This window comes from Onychostruthus taczanowskii, unplaced genomic scaffold, assembly GCF_017590055.1.
Source record: "Onychostruthus taczanowskii isolate IOZ18803 unplaced genomic scaffold, ASM1759005v1 scaffold33, whole genome shotgun sequence".
In the NCBI taxonomy this organism is placed as follows: domain Eukaryota; kingdom Metazoa; phylum Chordata; class Aves; order Passeriformes; family Passeridae; genus Onychostruthus; species Onychostruthus taczanowskii.
Window position 1 is genome coordinate 1,877,349 of NW_024500683.1, and position 21,804 is coordinate 1,899,152.

The following is a 21,804-nucleotide window of genomic DNA, read 5'->3' on the forward strand; positions in this document are numbered from 1 at the left end:
AATTAAAATCACTTTCTCTGTTTCAGTAGCTTCAAAGGACTACACTTATTTTGAGGGCTTTCTCCAAGGTCTTTGTATATCCTTTTCAATTTCTTTTCTCATTTGTGATTGTTTGTATCTTTCTGCCATTGCAATAAGCTTGTCAGGAACTACCTATTAAGAAAGCAGGCAAAAAAACCAAGGTGAATTTTAAATAAATATAAACTTTCAGAGTGCTTTATGAAAATGCTATTGATTTGTGTGTTCCCAAACTTGATTTCATTATTTATCTGGCTCCTGTCGCTTTGCAGATTTTTTTCTGCAAAAATGCAGAGAGAAATCTTTCATAAGATTTCAGTACATAAGGTGTACTGAAATACACCAAAAAATAATTATCATAGTGTGTCTCGATTTTCAATAATATATCTATGCTTGTATCACCATAACCGATGGCAACGTATAATTACTAATTACAACATTCTAGTTCAACAGAAATGGATCTTTTAGTTCTAAGAAACAGCTGGTAAAAACATCCAGTGCCACTTAAAGGTGATATACTATATACATCTATTGAATGTTGATTTGTATTAAATTCCTTATGAAAGTTTTAAGACCCTCTGAAGAGAAACTTTGTGACTTAAAGTGCTGTCATAGGAATGGTTATCACATGCTTAGAACAGAGCTAAAAGACAAGCAAAGAGGGGCAGGAGAAAATGGTCAAATCTCCCACCACTGGGAGGTCGCAAGAGCACCTTACCAAGAGCCACAGGAGGTTTTGGCAAGTTTGTAATTATGTGGAAAAGGTGAATAGTATCATCAAAACACTCTCACCTCAGAGTTCTTAACAACTGAGGCTAGAAGTGAAGAATTACAGACAGATTTCTTAGATGAGTGACAGTGATGAAAAAAAAACCCAGATACCACTATTTTGCTCAAGAACAAAGGCAGTACCCAACAAGACTTTAAACCAGGTTGGGCAAAATTTTGACATTAATGCAATGTTTACTGCAAAAAGCACAGCAGGCAACTGTACTGTCAAGAGGTCTCAGATGACTGATCTGTCAAAGCAGCCCACTTCAGCAATCTGCAATGGCACGTGGCCATCGGTGCAAGTCCTCTCCAGAATCAGTTTCCTGATCAGAGCAAAGGGCACTGTGTGAACGTGCTATTGATATGATTGCTCTGTCTGTGTCATTTGTGTCTGCCAGTGGCACAAATACAGTGCAAACAGCAGAGGACAAACACATGTAAATCCCTTAAAGCCTCCCTAAATGTGCCTGGGCTTGGCAATGCTCGAACAGGTGGAGAATGCAGCCAGGACAAAAGGTCTGGTGGAGCAGGAAGTCATATTCCTCTAGTTTCCATCTCTTTTGTCAGGCTTCACAACTGAGCAATGCTTGCCATTTGCTATCAGTAACTTTTGCTTGAGCTGGCATGAGGGACAGCTTGCTAGTATATGTCTTATGTGCTGTATTGCTCTTACTGGTAAGCAACTATCCTGGCAAAATATGAATACTCTGGAAGAGTCCATTCTGCCTAAGTTTCAAACATCATTTAAAAATAAAGTTAACGTATCTCTAGCTGAAAGGCACAACGGACTTATCAATGGAGATAGAAGTAATGAGACAAAGTTATTTTTCAGTTGAATCATGGCATGATTTTCTTCCTCAGTATCAAATCCTCCCCCTAGGGCTTGAAGCATAACTTATTCCAAACCAATTTCTTGCAAGAGTGATTTTTGAGCAAGCACAAGTCAAGAGTGGGAAGTGAGGATATAGAAACAAAAATCTCAGTGAGGTAATATCCAGCATCTAGTGGCTTGTTGAAATTTTTCATTAACAATCTGTATATCTGTTAAACATACAAGCTAGGGTAGGGTCATGCAAGTGAGAAAAGGATAAAGATGCCATAATTTATATGGAATGCTTTTCTTGGTATCACAGAGATTACTGTTTTTCCAATAAATCTGTCCATGCTTATTAATAAGCATTTATATATAAAAGACTCCTTCAGCATGAAACAGACACCTTTTTGTTGTACTTGTTTTTTCTTTATATTTCTGTAGATTCAAAATCACAGAGAACTTTTGTTTGACTAACAAAAGCAACTAACTTGTTTTGAAATCAAAGTATTCTGAGCCTTCAGTTCTCTCTTACATGATGCTTTAAGACTGAAGCAATGGTATTTTCATTTATAATGAGAAAAAACCCCAACTCTTTGTCAGTAGGGGTACTTCCTTTCTATCAGACATAACTAAGTTTGAGAATGATGTTATGACTAATAGTAACTTCTGAAAGCAAGGATTCAGAGTTCCTCTTTTCTCCTCTGAACTCAGAGACTTGTTCCCAGTTGAACTATCACACATTACAAAACACCCACAACCAGTCTGGGAACTTTGCAATCTGCAGCTGGAGACAAGACTTGAAATGTAATTGCTAACTCAGAACAAAAAACTGAAGGCACCTCTAAAGTACCTTCACAGTATCATTACTGGTTTCACCTCTTTATTTTCTGAAGAAAAAAAAAAGCAAAAAAGCCTCACCCCAACCAAAAACCCCAAATTTGCAACTTAAGGAATTATTAGGCAACTATTCTTCTACACCCTTTTTTTTCTCCTCTTCCTCCCTCAAAAGCACCTTACTAGGTTTGCAATAAAGCAACATAATATCTTTCAAAGAAGAGTTATAAAACAAGACTGAGGTGAAGTTCTAACCCAGGGTTTAAAGTCTGAGTAAGTGTCTATAGTAAAAACTGCAGATTCTAGATAAAATCCATTTAGTGTGCACTCAAACTCCCACCCAAAAAACCAAACAAACACTGTAACCCAAACAAACAAAATTTCAGTTCAAGTCAGGACTTGAACTGGGGGTTTACTGTAAATCAGGCAAAATGTTGTTCTTTGTTACAGCAAGAAACAGTACCACAATTATCTGTTTTCTCAAATATGGTATCAAATAAAAATATGCTTCTTTAAAGAAAGAGATTGCATTCCAGTTCCACTCCCCATACTATTTACAAGCATCAATAATAAAGCTTGGAAAAGTACATGCAGGCGTCACAACTGTCAGATACAATATACAGAGAAGATAGTTGAGCTTCTTCTGATACAAGTATTGTTAATATTTATACTGTTAAACAAGAAATTGGTAATGCATCCAAAAGTGAAATGGAATAAAAATGGAATAAAATTTTATCAAATAAAATAAACCCTATTATTTCTCTGCAGACCTCAATGTGTATGTTAATTACTTTTTCTTTGGACATGGAAGGCTTTGGCTAAGGTTGGCAGTTCCTTCCTGGGACTCATCTGTAGGTAAAATACAGCTAAGGCTACCTAGGACAAGTCAGACTGAAATACCCATTGTCTTTCCCTGAGACACCACAAACACTCACCAAGAAGGGTCTAAATAGTCTTAGACCTTCATGACCTGCTTCAGATGCTAACCCAGAACCAATATAAACCTTACCCAGTAATGTATTCTTACTTGGTTTGCTCTTTCCAGAATGTCAATCAGCTCGGACGCAAACCTCCAATCATTGCTCGTGACAAGTGTTACTGCCTCCCCGGAGCGCCTAAACGAGGAAGGAAACAACTGCTGACCCTCCAAACAACTCTGGCCAGGCTTGTGCTACTGACCTAGGCAGTAATGAACTGTACTACAGGCAATATTACTGAGCTGATAGAAGTGGATTGAGCATTAACTCTGCACATGACAGAGAACAACTCTTCATAAAAATCAGAATACAGCAATTCACCTAAAATGGAGCAAATGCACACCTGATTTAGATTTTTAGATAATAAACATAGCATAATGGCAACATATTTAAGTATGAAGAGACACACATTCATATGATTAAATGAGAAAAATCACACTTGTACTAGCCTGGGAAAGCAGCATCCAAAAGAACTACCACTAAACTACACCACCATGATTGGCTGCAAACTTTGAGCCTACAGCTGCTTCTTTGCAATGTGCTGTCTAGAAAACTAAATAAATCAGCAGCTCATGAAGAGATAAACAAGGAAGTAACAATGCACATTGCTTTTCTAATTCTTCCTCATATTTAAACCAGCTTTCAAACACTCTTGATTCAATAACAGGAAAGTGTAAGACTTGTTTGCCTTCAATTTAACAGTGAACTCATTTAAAGACAAATCAGTGTGTTTCTAGAACCTACTTTGATAGACTGAAGTCTTCACTCCCCCACCCCACATCACCTGCAGCCTCTAGAATTTGACAAGAAAAACACCTATGCAGTGCATAAAACATAACAAAACACTGATAATACATGACTGTTTTCTGCTAAACACCTACCCTGCTCTTCCAGTACGACCTACTCTGTGAACGTATTCTTCAATGTTGCGAGGGAAATCAAAGTTGAAAACATGAGTAATATCGTGCACATCGAGGCCACGGGATGCCAAGTCAGTAGCCACCAATATTCGAACTTTGCCTACAGTATGACAAGAAGAGAATGGGAGTTTATGGAACAAACAGAAAACATACTCCAGTCTATTGATTTTCTAGCTTATAATGCACTTAATCTTCTTAACACAAAGTAAAAATATGCTTGTTGAATGTCACACTGAGTTAGCTCCAAAAATGAACTGGTAAGTAAGCACTCAAAATGTCATTTTGCTATTATTTGCATTTCACAAGTAGAACAACAGAGTGCAGGAAAAGTAAGAAATATGCCTGGTTGATATAAAGAGTCTGTCCAAAGAACAAAAATTTCAACAACTATATTCTCAGCTGACACTCTTGTCACAGCATGAGTCTTTTATTAGCATGTGCTCATGTAACCCTGAATTGTGTTCACACAACCCTACTAGCATAATCTGCAGCAGGACTGTTTCACTGAAAGCACCATTATCTGACATTTAAATTTACCATTCTGTAGACATACAATAAAAATTTTTCCAGAAATGTCAAAAGTAAAATAAGCCTTACTTTAAATTATTAAACTTCTAAATATTCAGAATTTTGTTGAAGAGAAATCTCTTTGTTTGCTGTGGTTTTTTTTTTCTTTTTTTTTTGTCAAATTAACAAAGAAAATGTATAATTCAGAGCTCTTTAATATTTTAATTTCTATAGTACTAAAGAGACATGACATTTAGAAATAGACAAGTTTTGAACAGAACAAACTTTAAAAGCCTGGCCTAAACAAACCAGTACTTCAGTATAAACTCACCTTTCTTGAAGTCATCCAAAGCCTGTTCTCGATCACATTGCTCCCTGTTGCCATGAAGTGACTGTACTGGAATTCCTTGGATACCAAAGTCACTTGCCAAGTCATCAGCTCTAGGGTGAAATAAAGCCATGGCTCTTAAAACAGAATTAAAAAAATAAACGAAATAGTGCAGTATCTAGATTTAGACAAAAAAGACAGTAACGTGACAGCAAAAGCTAAATGTGTGCTTAAGGACATAATGTTACCGAGGTCAGCTGATACTTATAAAACAGGAAAGCAAGTCTAATCCACATAGAAATGGTTACCTTTGTTTATACTTTAGAGAAATACTACATAATTTTTGTGTTGTTCACTCAAAAAGTTCAAGTATGATACAATGATCACCCCCACATTAATCAGGTCTTGCATGCACCAGAGGTGTATGAAAGTAAACAGTACATCACATTGATGTATCCCCAAGAATCCAAACATCCCACGTGAGCTACGTGAAACTGAGACTTACCACCACCATTAATGAGATTAAAAAAGATACAAACTGCCAGTCAGTCTGAAGGAAGAAATAAATAAATAATACTACTAGTACCACACTGTGTAAAACAGGTACTACACTTGATAGTTAATATGTAAACTAAGAAACTATTCAGTATTTCTGTTAGGAAAAAAACCCCAAACAGAGATGATACTGGGAAGCGATTACATACGTAAGCTTTTTGCCCACAAAAATGATGACCTTATCTTTTGGCTTCATAGACTTAATGAAGCTATGCATGAAAGCTCTCTTTTCCTCCTCGGGGATAACAATAACTTTTTGTTGTACTGTGCTTACTGCCTGTCAAACAGCAAAAAGGAATGTTAGGTAGAAACAGATTACAATAATATTTTTTTCTGTTAATTCCCATATTGCCATGTTATAAAACTAGTAATATATGATATCATAAAAAATTATTTTAATATGTATCAGTTTGGAGTTCAAACAATGCAGATTTCTTATTTCCTCATTGCTTTAGGAGAATAATAAAATTTACCTTTAAGCAGTTTGCCAAACCATTTATTTGCAGAGATTTAAAGGGTACCAATTAGTGAAGTGAAAGAAATCTATTTGTGAAAAACACATTTAAGTTCTTTAACTTGCTAATATTTTATGTTATTCCAGAGCTAGCTGGCAGTCTTACTTGAAATTACAGGTTTTTAAAGATGCTGTAAATCTCTTTGAAATGATCAGTTCTAACTATTCCAATAACAGTTCATTAAAAACTTTACTTCATTACCTCTGAAGGTTACCACAGAATATCTAAGGTATAATTAATAAGTAGGATAAAATGTCTAGACATTCTCATGGCATGGTATCCTGATCTTGTGGCAAGAGTTGAAGATTCAATTAAGTAGACAAAGATCCTCCCTCCACATGGGGACCCTTCTCCCCACCAGATGTCACCTCTTCAACTGGGAGAAGCTCCTGTACAAAGAGATTAATGCCCTAGGGAATAGAGCTACAAGAGCAGTTGATGTCTCTCAAATTCCAATCCTGACAAGAATTGCCCTTTGATAAAAGTGTAGTTCTGAACAGAACACACAAAAAGCACACTTTGTCTCTATTTCTACTGAAAAGTGTACTAGATATTAGTTTTCCTCATTCCCTATCACTAAAAAAAATGGAACTGAAAAGGAAAATTTCCTAAGATCTTGGGCAAACCACTGTTTCTGTAAATTCTTGCTGGTATTGAAGCCAACTACACACAGGTGCACAGCAATGACAAACCAGCAACTACACCCATATGTTAGAAGTTTTGGACTTTAAAGACAGTTCTTACTCTAACACATACTTCCTGCTATACACAAGTGTCCTCCAAGAGTTTAGTACAAATCTCCCACTCCATTTGAGAAAGATGCAGTTAGGAAACACAAATTTAGATAAGGAGCTGTATGCCTTAGAAGGAAGATCTTCAGAAGGAAAACCAAATAAAGAACAAGAACTTGCTGAACTAAAATTAACGCTGCAAAACCAAGGGATCACACAAAAACATTTGGCACTGTGAAGTAGAACATTCAATATGATTGATACTCATCACCTGTTATGTCTTCTACTGAAGAGCTAAGACTTCCAGATGTGGATACAGCAAACATGTTGGTTTATACTTTTTAAATTTTTCTGAACTTTTAAGGAAACTTTAAAACAAATAGCAAGGAGCTGTTTCTTGAAAGCGCAGATTGATTACAAAAGATATGTGCATTTACTTACATACAGATAGTTACAAGTAAAACATTTCCTGGCTTAAACATAGGTTCTCCTACAAAAGGAAGGGGAAAAACCAAAAATGAACAGGACAACTTACTGCTAAGTCAAGAGTGCCGACATACACAATCATGGGATTTTTCAAGTAGGATTTTGCTAGGCGACGGACACCATCAGGCCAAGTAGCACTAGACAGGAAGTGAAGAGGAAAACACACACACATGAGAATAGTGTGCCAAATCTTCTCCAATTCATTAATTTCACCATATTCTTCTTTTCTTTCCTTTCTTATGCACAGTAAAACAGATATCAAGTAACAGTATAGAGTTTAACTAATCTTAAGTTAACAGTAAACAGCACTCGAGCTTAAAAGGTAATTTTGTCAGTTAGAAGTACGGGCAACAATTATGGAATCTTTCTATTGAAGCCTCAGCTGAGTTTAGTAGTTGAACAATACCCAATAAGCAAGTTTCTAGTCTGTTTTCTAAAACAACAGCTTAAATGCAAAATACAGGAACAAAAATTATTGTTGGGATATTTGATTGTTAAGTACCCAAAAGCTGCATAATTTCAAAATTAATCTAGGTACAGACTAGCAGAGATACTGATCAGAAAGTCAGGAAATACATTTGGTCCCAGATGGAGAACTGTAAGTTGGCATTTCAAATTGATATGGCAAATTCCAGCACTCCCAGGATACCTTCCAGTTTTTGGGACAACTCAACTGTCCTTATATCTGATGCGAAAAATCAGAAAAGTCACCACAAAATGAAAAAAAAATTGTCAAATGACTCACCTGGACTGACTAGACCAAATTAGAAAGAAAACTAGTAAAAATTTTAGTAACTGAACACATTTGGTTTGAAATTAACTTGTTCAATAACAATTAACTTGTTCAGTAACCTTATGTTCAAGTCCTGAGCACTATCATGTTTAGATACCTTGTCATAACAGTTTGTCTGTCAGGACGCACATCAATTAGGATCTTCATTATCTGTGGTTCAAATCCCATATCCAGCATTCTGTCAGCCTCATCTAAAACCTGTTCAGAAACAAAGTTATTTATTCTGCCTAGTGCCTCAGATAAGAGTTTGTTTCAGCAGGAAATTACACAGAAAAAGATTTTAATGGTAACTCTTTTAATTGCAGAATCTTCTCCATAACTTACTGCAAGACCTGTTCAACTTCTATTCCACCTCTTCAATTTCCTTGACACTTTTTCATTCAGTATTATATTTGTAGGCAAAACAAGAAAATTCACAGTTTCTTTAAGACTATTTAAAGTCAATGAAAAAAAACAACAACTGTTTGTTTTACCAATAATTAGGTTGATGGCTAAAACTAAGCACAAACTAGAAAAACCCCAAAAACCCATAACCAACCAAACACAGAGGGGAGCAACCTGCTCAACACATGTAAGAAACTGTTTGCATTTTGAAGGGGAAATCTCCTTTCTACCTCATTAGAGAACTCACACAGGATCAAAATATCACTTGTCAATTTAGGTCCTCATTAGAAGTAGGAAAAAAGCCAGAGCATACATTCTGGAACACACTAGGACACTGCACAACTCCCAGAACACAAGCTTGTGTCATCTGGTAAAAAAAGCCAGAAGTAACAAGTGAGCTGGAGCTCCGAGAACAACTCTTTGGAACTAATATACAAGCACAGTTGTGAATGTTTTCAGTCTCATACACAGAAAGAAGGCTGACATCTGAGACTCATTTATCTCCTTTGATTTATAGAAACTCTATTCGAAAATTAAAGTTACATGGATTGTGCTTTTAAGTATTGACAATTTTTAGTCACTTATGTGGAAATACAAGACTGTTGATGATAATCCCTTTCTAATGTCCTAATTTTGCTGCTCCATTATTCTCTGATATTTTATTAAAGGGGTTTAGTACATTATTTATGCCAATCTCTGAAATAACCACAAATTATCAACTGAGAGACAAGACAAGAATTCTATTTCTTGATTTAATTCTCTTTATTTTTAGAGGGCTCATGGAGGTGTCATTAACTACATGAATTCTAATTGAATAGCAAGGCTGAAACATCACTGATTTTACATAAATAGTTGGTTGCTATGCCTTTTTCAGCAGTAGAAGCTTTCTATGCTATTAAGCTCACTGGCACTTTGCTACAGAGGGAAAAGGAAGCATCTGTGTCTAATAGATGGATCAGGTAGCTGAAATTTACTTTTCTTCTTTCTGATAGAGGCTTCACTATGATTAAAGGCTGTATTATATGTCAAATATATGTCAAATAGTTATTAGTACTGATTTTTTCCAATGTGTCACAGCCACATCCTGGTTTATAAATTAAATGTCCTTCAATGGACATAATTTTAGGTTTTAAATATTTATATATTTCTTTGTTTGTTAATATTGTTCATTTTAGTTCTATTTCTTGGCAATAAATTTTTACTTTTTTTTTGTATTGAAGAATAAAAAGCACTACTCCAATCTACCTTTTACATCCTCCTTCATGATTTATACATATACATTTTTAATCACACTTTCTCCTAAATGTTTCCCAATTATTCATGCACAATTCCAATTTCCTTCCTTCTGCTTTATCAGCCTGAAGTCCAAGGAATTAAGATTATTTCATCAGACTGCTGATGAATGAATACTGATTTACACTGAACACAGGGAAACAAAAAGCATATTTTCATATGACATGTATTTTGAACAATCAAAAGGCTGTTTATGACAGAATCTACACACTTACATCTGAAATACTGAAAAACATCAGCCAATCTTGAATAAATAGCTTCCTAAAAATCTGAATCAAGACTTGATCACCTTGGCGGTTCTGTCAGGCAAGAAGAGAAATTCTAACCTCAAATTCACCTTGGGTCCACTACCTAATTAACAGAGCCTGGTTTTGTGGTGTTGTTTTTCTTTTCTGGGGGGTGGTACATTTGGTTGGGTTTTAACAATTGTATCCCAGTATGATCTTGGAAGTCCTTTGGGAAACAACTGTATCACATCAGTAATACTCAGTTTACTTTGGGAACTTTCCTAAGACTCAGTAATATCTTTAAATGAAAACTGTAAATTAAACTCTTCAATGAAGAGTGTTCTTCATGCAAGGTGGTAAATGCTAAATCTATTACCACTCTTTTTTTCCTAAAGCAAAGCTGCAAGATTAAATTATTTGTTGGCTGAAAACTCAAAATGAACCTCTGAAAACAGATAGCATCATATATATTGAAAAGCACAAGAAATAAGGATGGATATAGGAAGAACACAAGAAGATAGAATTTTTAATGTCCAATTTTTCACATGAGGCTTTGGTAGCACAGAATTTCCTTAAAGTCTGAGGCATGAGACCTTAACCACATCACAATACATGGTCCTTGCACTGGTTCTTCTGAAAGCATTTAACTGCTAGTGGTGCAACAAAAAAATGCCTCTCCTCCTGCTTCACACAATCATATTTTTCAATTTGATAGTTAATTCTTTTTAGCAATGTCATACTGCAGTATATGCTGCACACACTGAAACATGCTTTTGGTTCAATACCCATGGAACCAGTGTGTGCCTGTGGTATGACTATACTTCACCCTGGCAGAAAGGTGACCTATGCTCCTATAATCCTCACAATGAAGGTTTTCAGGCCTGTTTTCCTCCTGCTCAGCAATTACATGTTAGTCTTCTACAGAATGCTACTCTACTGTCTTCCTGTGATAAACTTTTTTCCCAAATGGCCAAATTTATAATGATGCTATACCACAGCTGGCCTTGCCAGTAAGCTCACAACTATCACTTAGAATTGGAGCTAACTTGTCACAAAATTGAGAGAATTTAACTCTCACAGGGTAGTGGGGTGGACAGAGAGGATGGCCAAATTGTCAAACTAGGCAACAATTCACAGACAAGTTAGAAATACATTGAATACATGGAAGCATTTTACAAACAGCACTGGTCTTACCTGTTCAGCACAGGAAAAGGCAAAAACAAAATGAAGACATAAGGATTATAATAACGTTTATAAGGCTGTTTTCCCACTGAGATCAAAAGAAAGTCAGTCCCCCAACATTTAAATATCTGTGTGTGATTCTGCTACCACACAAGTTCTAATAAAAAATTGAGACACTGGTAACCTTTAAAAAGAAAAGGAAAAGACAGCTTCAGAACGGCATTTCATCCATTAGTAACTAATCCTGACAAAATGAATTTTAGAATGCCATTACTGAAAAAACAATTTAGCATCTTTAAAATGCTTGCTGTGCTAAAAGCCTATTTTTCCTAGGGAATATTTCACATCTGCAGTGCAATTACACTAAGTATGAATCATCCCTCCAACACCTAAGCTGTATTGTAATTAATACTTGGGAAGTTTAAAAAAACTCCATTAAGGCTTAAATTCAAACTGAGTCAACCATTTCCCAGCTGGTGCATTACTCATTGCATATCAGTTACTTGCCAAATATGTTATGCTCTTCAAATTTATGAAGTTGTTCATTTGAAGATCATTCAGTCTGCCAGGAGTAGCAATAACAATATCCACACCTTTGGTAACCATGTCTATCTGTCCTTTCCGGTCCCCACCACCATAGACGCAAATACTGTAAAACAAAACAGTTTTAGACATAGTGTATTAGATTTCAGCTAAAGTCAATCCATAAATGCCACCATGTTGCTTTATAAGTGTCACCTGATATTAACAAGTGGAAGGAATACAATAAGTGTGATTGACAGTATTGCAGTAATTAATAAAATTAACACTTAATGACACTCCCTCAACAGTTCAGCAATAGCTTTCTGCTGAAACTGCAGTGAAAGTAATTGTGAAGGGAAGATAGCTCGTATGTTTTGGGTTCTTCTGAAAATATTTATACAAAAAATAGATTAACATATGAAAGGATGCATCGATTTTCCTAATAATACCATCAAAAGTGAGATGTTTTTCTGTGGGGGTGACTGTAAAACTTATTCAGAGTGCTACACAAAGTTAACAGAGATCCCCAAAAGCAAGTTTCAAAGCACAGTAATGTCTGTTTAATTGCTTAAATGAAGATCTACATTTAGCAGGTTTGTGGATGAAACCAAACTGAGGAAGGAGCTGATACACTCGGGAGAATTAGGTTTTCACCAGAAGAACCACAAAAAGCCTAGAGAAATGGGCTGATGAAAATACCATAAAGTTCAAAAAAACAACAAAAAAAAAGAGATTAAATATATGACTCAGGGCCAAAGTGCTAGAAGATGACATTACAAAAAGATTTGTGTGGGCTAGAACCTGAACATTATTCAGCAATGTAATCTCTTAGAAAAGAAAGCCAGGTGTGTTCTACGAGAAGGTAGCAATAGGAAGCATAAAAATAACATTGGCGCATTACAGGATGAGGATGTCACCTCACAAAGAGGGACAAAGACTAGGCAGAGCTGTTTAACACATTCTTTGCCGCTGTCTTCAACACAGACGATGCACCAAGGGGATTTCAGTGCCCTGAACTGGAGAACCACAACTGCCAGAATGATCCACTCTCAGCTGAGCTGCAAATTAGGCAGGATCTGCTGCTCCAGCTGAATTTCTACAGATCTATGGGGCATGATGGGATTTGTACCAAAATCCTCAAAGGGCTGGCTGATGTAATCGCAAAGTCTCTCAATGATTTTTGAGTGGTTTTGGAATCCAGAAAGGTCCCTGATGAAGTTATAGAGAAGATTATTCTGGGAGGTAAGACAATGGCCACAGCCAGCAGCTCCATGAGGGTGAAGTCCTGCTTGTCAAGCCTGACTTCCTTTTAAGACAATGTAACCCACCAGGATGATCAAGGGAAGCCAGCTGATGCAACCTGCTTGGATTTCAGTAAAGCCTTCTCAATACTACCTCTAACAGTATCCTTCTAGACAAAATGTCAAGCTCACAGCTGGATAAACACACCATGGGATGGGTTAGCCACTGGCTCACAGGTCAGGCATAAAAGGTTACAGCGAATGGGGTGACATCAGACTGGTGACCTGTCACTAGAAGAGCCCCACAGGGCTCCATCTTTGGCCCTCATAACATCTTCATAAATGACTTGGAGGCAGGACTGGAAGAGGTACTAAGCAAGTTCACAGACAATACAAAACTGGGAAGAGCTGCTGACTCCCTCCAGAGCAGGAAGGCCCTGCAGAGGGGCCTTGACAAATCAGATGACTGGGCAACTCCCAACCACATGAAGTTCAACAAGGGAAAGCGCTGGATTCTGCACCTGGGATGGGCAACCCTGGACATACACAGACAGACTGGGGAATGGGATACTAGAAAGCAGTGCCATGGAAATGGACCTGGGGATCCTGGTCAATGCAAGCTGAACATGAGCCAGCAGTGCCATGGCAGCCAGGAGAGCCAACCCTGTCCTGGAGGGCATCAGGCACAGCATCACCAGCTGGGCAAGGGAGGGGATTGTCCTGCTCTGCTCTGCACTGGGGCAGCCTCACCTCGAGTGCTGGGGGCAGATCTGGGTGCCACAATAGAAGAAAAATATTAAACTATTAGAAAGTGTCCAAGGAGGGCAACAAAGATGGTGAAGGGCCTTGAGGGGAAGCTGTGAGGAGCAACTGAGGGCACTGGGTCTGTTCAGCCTGGAGGAGACTGAGGGGAGTCCTCGCTGCAGTTACAGCTTGCTCGTGAGGGGAAGAGGAGGGGCAGGCTCTGATCTCTGCTCTGTGGTGACCAGAGACAGGACCTGAGGGAATGGCCTGAAGCTGTGTCAGGCGAGTTTCAGTTTGGATATTAGAGAAAGGTTCTTCACTCAGAGGGTGGATAGGCTCTGGAACAGGCTCCAAAGGGAAGTGATCACAGCACCAGCCTGATGCAGTTCAAGTGTTTGGACAACACTCTCAGTCACATGGTATGACTCTTGGGGATGTCCTATGCAGGACTAAGAGCTGGACTTGGTGATCCTTGTTCCTTTCAAGTCAGCATATTCTGTGTAATTCTTCTTAGCTGTCAACTCAGAAGGAAAAGAAGCAGAAAAGCTACATCAAAGTAGCTTTGACCATGAGATTAGTCAAAACAGAAATTCTGAAAACTGGGAAAATATAAACTCTGCATTTACTACTATCTCCTCCCCTCTTAAATGCAATTATTGTAGTAGTTAAATTAAGTCATAACTGGTAGGCGAAAAAAGATATTATTTAACCAGCCAGTGAAAAGCAAGACTACCTTTTAATTCCTTTGTATGCATACTTTGAACACTCTGCCTCTACTTGAAGTGCCAGTTCTCTAGTGGGAGCAAGAACTAGCATTCCAGGTCCCCCACGCTGATCTTTGGATCTGCAACAAAGCATATTTAGAATGTTGGTATATAAGGATGGGCGAAGTCCATCATGCTTGACACTGAACATTTTTATACTGTTCTAGGCCTCCTCTGTAAACTGCTGCTAATGGAATCTATGGTGACAAATTTGGTGCTTATTCCATCAGATTTATATTTTTTTTTTTCTTTTAATATGACTTTTATCTTCATTACTAGAAAATCATTTCAGGAGTTGGGTGCAGGAGGAAGTAAGTGCAGGGGGAAGTATGCACAGCTAAACAAATCAGACCTGTGAGTAGTCCTTACATTGGTTGTGAAGTCAAGTGAATGAATCCAGGCATTAAGTATGCTAATGTCTTCCCAGTACCAGTCTGCGCTATACCAATAAGATCAATTCCTTGGAGTATAATTGGCCATGCCTGGGACTAACATAAAACAACAAATACTTAAATGTAGACTTCATTTTTCTCTTAAGGTTCAGTTAAAGAGTCATTGAAATTGAAGACATACCTGAATTGGTGTAGGCTTTTGAAAACCAACTTTTCTTATATTGGCCATAATATCAGGATAATGCTCAAATACATCTTCAAATTTACAAACAGGATTGGGAATGCAGCGCTTTTCACCTTCTTTCAAGTCATCACAAGTTATATCATTATTTTCTTTCCTGTATAAAGTAGTGCAATTGTTTTAAAGTCTCACTATCTGCAAAATTAGAGCTAACATAAAATACTGTGTTTCTTAACTTTTTTTGAACTTGTTGAACAAGAAAAAACAAGTTCAGGCTCTTGAATGGGACTGAATTAGTCTTCTATATTTCTTTAATGTCCTTCTATAGGAACACTTCTCCCAGAGGTATCAATTACCATTTTTTCTTAAGAATGACTAATTTGAAGTTATATATGGTTATTAACACGAACTGCACTCCTATCAGGCTACAATTATACCTGATTACAAATTAAGCAGGTATGACTAGTTTTTAAAGCCAAAGACAACCCAGAATTCAGATGAATATCTTCACCTTATCAGTCAGAATTCTATATTCTGACAAAAACCTCCCCCAACTGTTTTCAGAGCAGCCACCTGGATGCTCTGGAGAATACCAACAGAACAATTTTGGAAAAAGAACTTGACCAGTAAGACAAGCTCCAAAAAAAACCCTGGAACAACAAGCCCCTAAAAGCTGGCAAGACCCAAATCACAACACATATAAAAGACTATATTAAAAACTGCTGTTCCAAGGCTTCCTCCAATTTAGAGCTATTAATATGCTGTCCTAGTTTCAGCCAAGGGCAGAGTTAATTTTCTCCCACTGGCAGTGAGGAAAGCTTGAAGCCAGGTGGGCATGCCTACATTGTTACTCTGTATCACCCAAATCATCATTGAGGGGTGAAGGGGATTTTCACTTTCCAGGAGAAAGAGGGTGTGGTTTCCTGGGGAAGAAAAAGACAATGACCCTCTCCATGGCCATTTTGTTCCTTTTCCCAGGAGAGTAAATGGTGATTGGAGAGGCGAGGTGGTGCGGATGGTCTGACCAGCAGGGCTTGGCGTCATCGTTTTTTAGTATCTCAGACTTGGGGAAAAAACCATGGACATGGACAGCTTCTTCCACCATTTTCTCCTTTGTCTCAGGAGCTGCATGGTGCCAGGTGTGGTGGTGTCATGTTGGTCAGACTTCCATGAGCATTTTTGCATGCAATCACCTTTTATACAATGTTTTTATTAGTGTTGTTGCTGTTTTTGGTATCTCATTGATGTTTTCCAGTAAATTCTTATCTCAATCCATAATCTCTTCCTTTTGTTCCTCTCACACCAGAGGGAGTGAGGGAAGCAGAGTGGCTGCTTGGAGCTTAATTTCCATCTGGTTTTAAACCATGTCATCTGCATAAGCATATTGATTTCAGTCCTGTACTCCTCTAAAGACTCCATTCAGTAAAAAGCTTTTCTTCAAATGGGGTGTAAGCTAGGAAAAGAATGAGCAATTGAACTTCCCCTCATGTTTACAGAATTATTTCTTTCAGTTGCTGCCTTTTTTTCCTTAAAGCAAACTGATTAGATGAAGTAGAAAAAAAATTGCATTATCACACAAGTTCTATTCCTCAGTACCTATTTTTAACCTACAAGAACAATGCCCTGCAATTTTCACTAGCTCTAACAACAACACATCCATATACTTTAAGGGAAAAGGTGAAAGCATCTGGAAACAATTCCATGCTTTGCTCACTGTGGCAAAGTTTCTCTGGCATGCAAAGAAAAAAAGACATCTTGCAAAAAGAAAAGCAGTAATGCTCACTAACTTCATTAGACTACTAAAGAGGGCTGTAACTATTACCAAGGCCTGAACCAAATCACTTGAAAGAGATGATCTGTTTTCCTTGCAAGGTACTGATAAAGGTTGTTGGATCAAAAAAAAGAGATGCAGTTAACTGAAGCATGTAGTCACCAGGATGTGCTTGTAAAAACAAGACAGATAAAAAAGGAAGACAACAGTAACAAAAGTTGGAATTTGGTTTGAAAATAATTTTGACTAAAAAAATGCAGGGAAAAAATTGCAGCCAAAAGGTATTCAATCTGTGAACAATCCCATTTGGAAGGACCTAGAAAATGTGAACATACTGTCTCATGAAAGGCAAAGAAACAGTCAAAAGTCAGTGAACTGTTATGAATTTTTTCTGTTCTGAAATTCAACTAAATCAAAGATTTTTAGAGAAGCAGAAAATCCCTGAAGTTTATTAGTTGTCTGGAAAATTATCTCATCTGCTAGTTGTTTCATTCCCAAGAAAGAATTCTTAAAAACATTAAGTTGCTACAAGACCCCAGCATTAGTGCCTCTGTTTCAGTATGTAATCTCCCACTTTCTAGGCTTTACAGTTTAATAGTGATTTTTGCCAAGCAGATGATTCCCTAAAGAAATGATCTTACCGCCACAGTTCCACTTCTTCTTGTGACATAGATGCAGTCCTGGGTGATTCTTTGTAGAAGTTTTTCTCAATTGGAGGCAAGCCTTAAACAATCACAAAAAATCCAAGTTGAATCAGCAAGAAATAATACAGTCAGTGTACATCTGCTAAAGCTTAAGATGGAAAGCCCAGGACCCAGAAAGTGCCTTGAGCCAGAAGACTAGCTGGAAGTGATGGAAAGCCATTGCTCATGTAGGTTTTTTTTTTTTTTTTTCTGGTGGCCACATACAAAACAGCACCATTTTCAAAAGGTGACATTGAAAATACCACACGAGTAAGCAGGTTTAACTCTAGGCACAGTAATCAGTACCCTTCACGACCATGTTGAGAAATGCTAACATGGCCAGCTCACTGCAAATACTTCACTAATTTGGGCTCTGAAAGATTCAGTCATCTCAAAGCAAGTATTAGAAACATTTAACCATTCCAACAGATTTACCACATAAAGACAAGTATAATACAATCAAAATCGTAAAACTAACCTGCCCATTTCATAGATTCATATTTGGCCCTGTTTTCTCGAAGAGAAGCCCAGTTAATCACTGGTTTCTTTGGGTTATTTTCAGGCTTGATGATGTCCAAGGCTTTTCCTGCAGAGTTAGTAACAAAATGCTGCTCTTTGATGGAACAAACCATGGGGAGAAATCTCCCCTCAAAACAAACATGTGTTTTCTATTACAAGGCCTCATACATTTTAAATAGACATGAAACATATATATAAGTGGAAAATTATTTCCTAGATCTCTGCCCTGAAATATTGCTAAAATGTGTACAAATTCAGTTTTGATAAAAAAAGGGAAACATTTCAACATCTTGGCTACTTAAAGGGAGCAATGACAGGGCATGAAATGCTTCTCCTCCAGCTATAAACTAGGTTTGTTGTGCAGCAAGGTTTTGAAAAACTTGTGAAACCAGTAGATGATACGCAGAGAGAAAGCTTTAACAGCTAGAAGAACAAAGCTCAGGTCTAAAGCATCCAACAACACCACAATAAAGTCTCAGTCTAGTTATATTCTATACTTCTTTTTTGATGAGGTTAACACTTCTTAAGTAAGTGCAGTTTAACCTGAAGATATAAATAGCAACAGAGCTGTGTGGAAAATTAGTGGAAAGGCAGGAAACATAGGGATAACACTGTCAAAATCCTAAGGTCGTTTTAAATATTTCTTGTCTCTTGAACCATACTCATCCACCTTCTGTGACACTTCTAAAAAGGAAACACACAACTACTCCAGTCCTTATTCTAATGTTGGAACATAATTCCTGGATCCCTTCTTCCCCATCAGTGCATCAGATCAGCAATTGTGGATGGTGTTTGCCTGTGCAAAAAATTATTGGGAGCACATACAAGACATACCAACAATACAAGCAGCATCCAAATGTACAAAAAATATTTCTATATCCATTAAGAAAGCTAGCACAGAAAAGCCTAGTAAAGCCAGGCATGAAGTGCAACATCAAATCTTAAGACATGAACATCCCTTAAAAGTAGGAGGAAGCCAGCATGGCCCATGCTATGATCAGCACTTTACAGACTACCTTTACAAAGGTTTACTGAATTGTAATACTCCACAGATACCAGATTAAAACTTGCACTAGAGCCAATACTGTTATTTTGGAGGAATCAGACTGATAATGCAAGAACAAAGTGGTATAACATTCTGCATCCATAAAATTGTTGCAAACACACAGGAACTAGCTTTCACGGAATCCTGGCAGTTTGGTGGGAGCAGGAAACTTTCCATAGTTGAAAAAAGGAGGATATCTTGGTATTTCTGTTTTAAGAAGATGCCATTGCCCAAGAACAAGGCTGAAATTAACTTACTTCTTAAGATACTAACAATAAAAAAACACTCCAGCAAACTACCAAACATATGGAATACAATCCATAATATTTTTCCCCCAACCCCACATACCTTTCTCTGTCCCACCTCTAACATAGTTTTGTCCAGGACTTGTAATAATATTGTCAATCAACATCTTGGCTTTGTTTTGCACATCAAGGCTGCCAAAAATCTTTACTTCAGATTCATAGGTTCCTCTTGTAACCTATGTTCAAAAACATCACTGAGTTTTTTTTTTTTCCATACTGCAAAGACAAACATTATACAGGAACACATACTGAAAACAATTTTTGATCTTTTGTTCCCTGAAGTTCAACTTGTTCTATGAAAAAGCCCTTTAATCCCTTTTCCAAAAGAGAAGGAAATAAATGCACACTTAAGGAAAAAAAAACAAAACACAATAACCTTTTCCTATTTTCACATAACATCCAAGTTGCACCCTCAATTCCACTTCTTTTCCATAAATTGCAAAACAGTGGCATTATTACTATATATTATTAGCTATTGTAACACCCTTCAACTTCCTCCAACTGGTTTGCACAGAAACAAGACCAAGTACGTTCCCAACAGAGCCCATTTCTTGACAACATACAGCACATGGTACCTTTATCCTGGAACCGGAAGAATCCTCAAGTTCTTTAATTTTAGCTCCACCCCTACCTGTTATAAAGATACACAGCAGGTATTACAGAGACTTAGGACAAACTGCCCAAACCTACACATTAATTGTATGTATTTTGTTTGTGACCAAACCCCGAGACTTTCATATGAGTGCATATATCTACAAATAAAAGAACTTTTAACACCAAACTGCTGGAGTTTGTAGGTAACTCTTTTGTCAATTAATCAAATGCAAGGTTTGTGTGTAGGGGAATGCCCTTCAGTAGGAGTAAAACTAGATGAAGAGATTGTCACCCTTCCTGCGTGTGACTAGAGGGGCTTCAGAACACTTGCACACTGCTGGCCTTGAGAAACAGATATGAACTCAATCACTTTAGGGTTGAAAAGTTTCCCTGGCGAGTGGCAGAAACTCTGTAAAAGCAGCCTGCCATGCCCAGGTGGAGAGGGAGTCGCACGGGAAGAGCGAGGGGCTCTTCCCCGGCCAGACTGACGGAAGGCAGGGATGCATTCCCTCAGGGAACTGGGAGGGACCGGCTCCTCCCCACCCGCTTACCTCAGCGGGTCAGGCACCCGTCATTACCTATGAGAGCCCCGACCAGGGCGCTATCCAGGTGGAAGCAGAGCGGCGCCTCAGAGTCCCGAGCCTGGCCGGCCGCAGCTCGGGGCGGCCGCTGCCGCGCCGCCCGCCTCGGGCCGCCGGAGCCTTCAGCGCCTCGCGGCTCCCACCCTTCCCCTCCGGGATTCCCCGTGCCCTTCCCCCGGCGCCCGCCGCCCTCCACGGAGGCGCGGCCCCACGGAGGGGTGCTGGGCGACCAGCAGAGCGGCCCGGCAGCAGCGGCCCGCGGCCAGTCCTGCGCGCCCAGTTCCTCGTCGCTGCTCGCGTCCCAGTCCGACATGGCCGCCTCACCCGGCTCGGCCGCCCATGCGGAGGGGCTTAGCGCGTCTCAAGCCCTGGCTGCGCTGATTGGCCGGGGCAGGTCGCTCTCTGAGCTGTGATTGGCTGGCTCCGCACGGGGGCGGAGGCTCTATGGCTGCCCCTGCCGAGTGTTAGAGGGATGACGGGATCGGTTAGGGTGGGACAGGGCTGTGGTAGCGTCGAGTCCGAGCCGTGATCCAGCGCCGCCTTGTCAAACGGACCGTGGCACTGAGTGTTTGAGACCATGCCGTGTGCAGTGTTGCCTTAAGCACTTTGAGTATGGTGACACCCTTGCTCCCTGGGCAGCTTGTTCCAATGCCTGCTCACTCTTTCTGCGAAGAACTCTTCCTAATGCGCAGTCTAAACCCGCCCTGGCACACTTTAGGACTGTGTCCTCTTGACCTGTCACTGGGAGAAGAGGCAGACCCCCCCCTGGCAACAGCCTCCTGTCAGGCAGTTGTAGAGAGCCATAAGGGCCTCCCTGAGCTTCCTTTGCTTCAGGATAAGCAACCCCTGCTCCCTCAGCTGCTCCCCACAGGACTTGTGCTCCAGACCCTTTGCCAGCCTTGCCCTTCTCTGGACTCGCTCCAGCACCTTTGTGTCTTTCCTAAGGTGAGGGGCCCAGAATTGGAGAGAGAACATGAGGTGTGGCCTCACCAGTGCTGAGTACCAGAGGGACAATCACTGCCCAGGTCCTGCTGGCCACATTATTGCTGATATTTTCTGATTTTTCTCTCTCCCTGCTCCTCTGCCAGCAGAGGGTGACCCTGGGTTGGGCATAGCTGAGGAAGAGG

The 21,804-nt window shown here is 39.0% G+C and overlaps 1 protein-coding gene across 1 annotated transcript; it reads right to left on the reverse strand.

Moving 5' to 3' along the window:
* Positions 1–45: 45 nt before the first annotated feature.
* Positions 46–20,990, reverse strand: DDX43 (DEAD-box helicase 43). Its single transcript, XM_041410694.1, has 16 exons — positions 20,675–20,990; positions 20,078–20,133; positions 19,546–19,678; positions 18,112–18,219; positions 17,592–17,673; positions 15,180–15,336; positions 14,976–15,094; positions 14,576–14,686; positions 11,843–11,984; positions 8,347–8,447; positions 7,506–7,593; positions 5,874–6,001; positions 5,173–5,306; positions 4,296–4,434; positions 3,447–3,552; positions 46–153 (listed from the first exon to the last, which is right to left on the reverse strand). The coding sequence occupies exons 1-16, from the start codon at positions 20,988–20,990 to the stop codon at positions 46–48; spliced, it is 2,028 nt and encodes a 675-aa protein (XP_041266628.1).
* Positions 20,991–21,804: the final 814 nt, after the last annotated feature.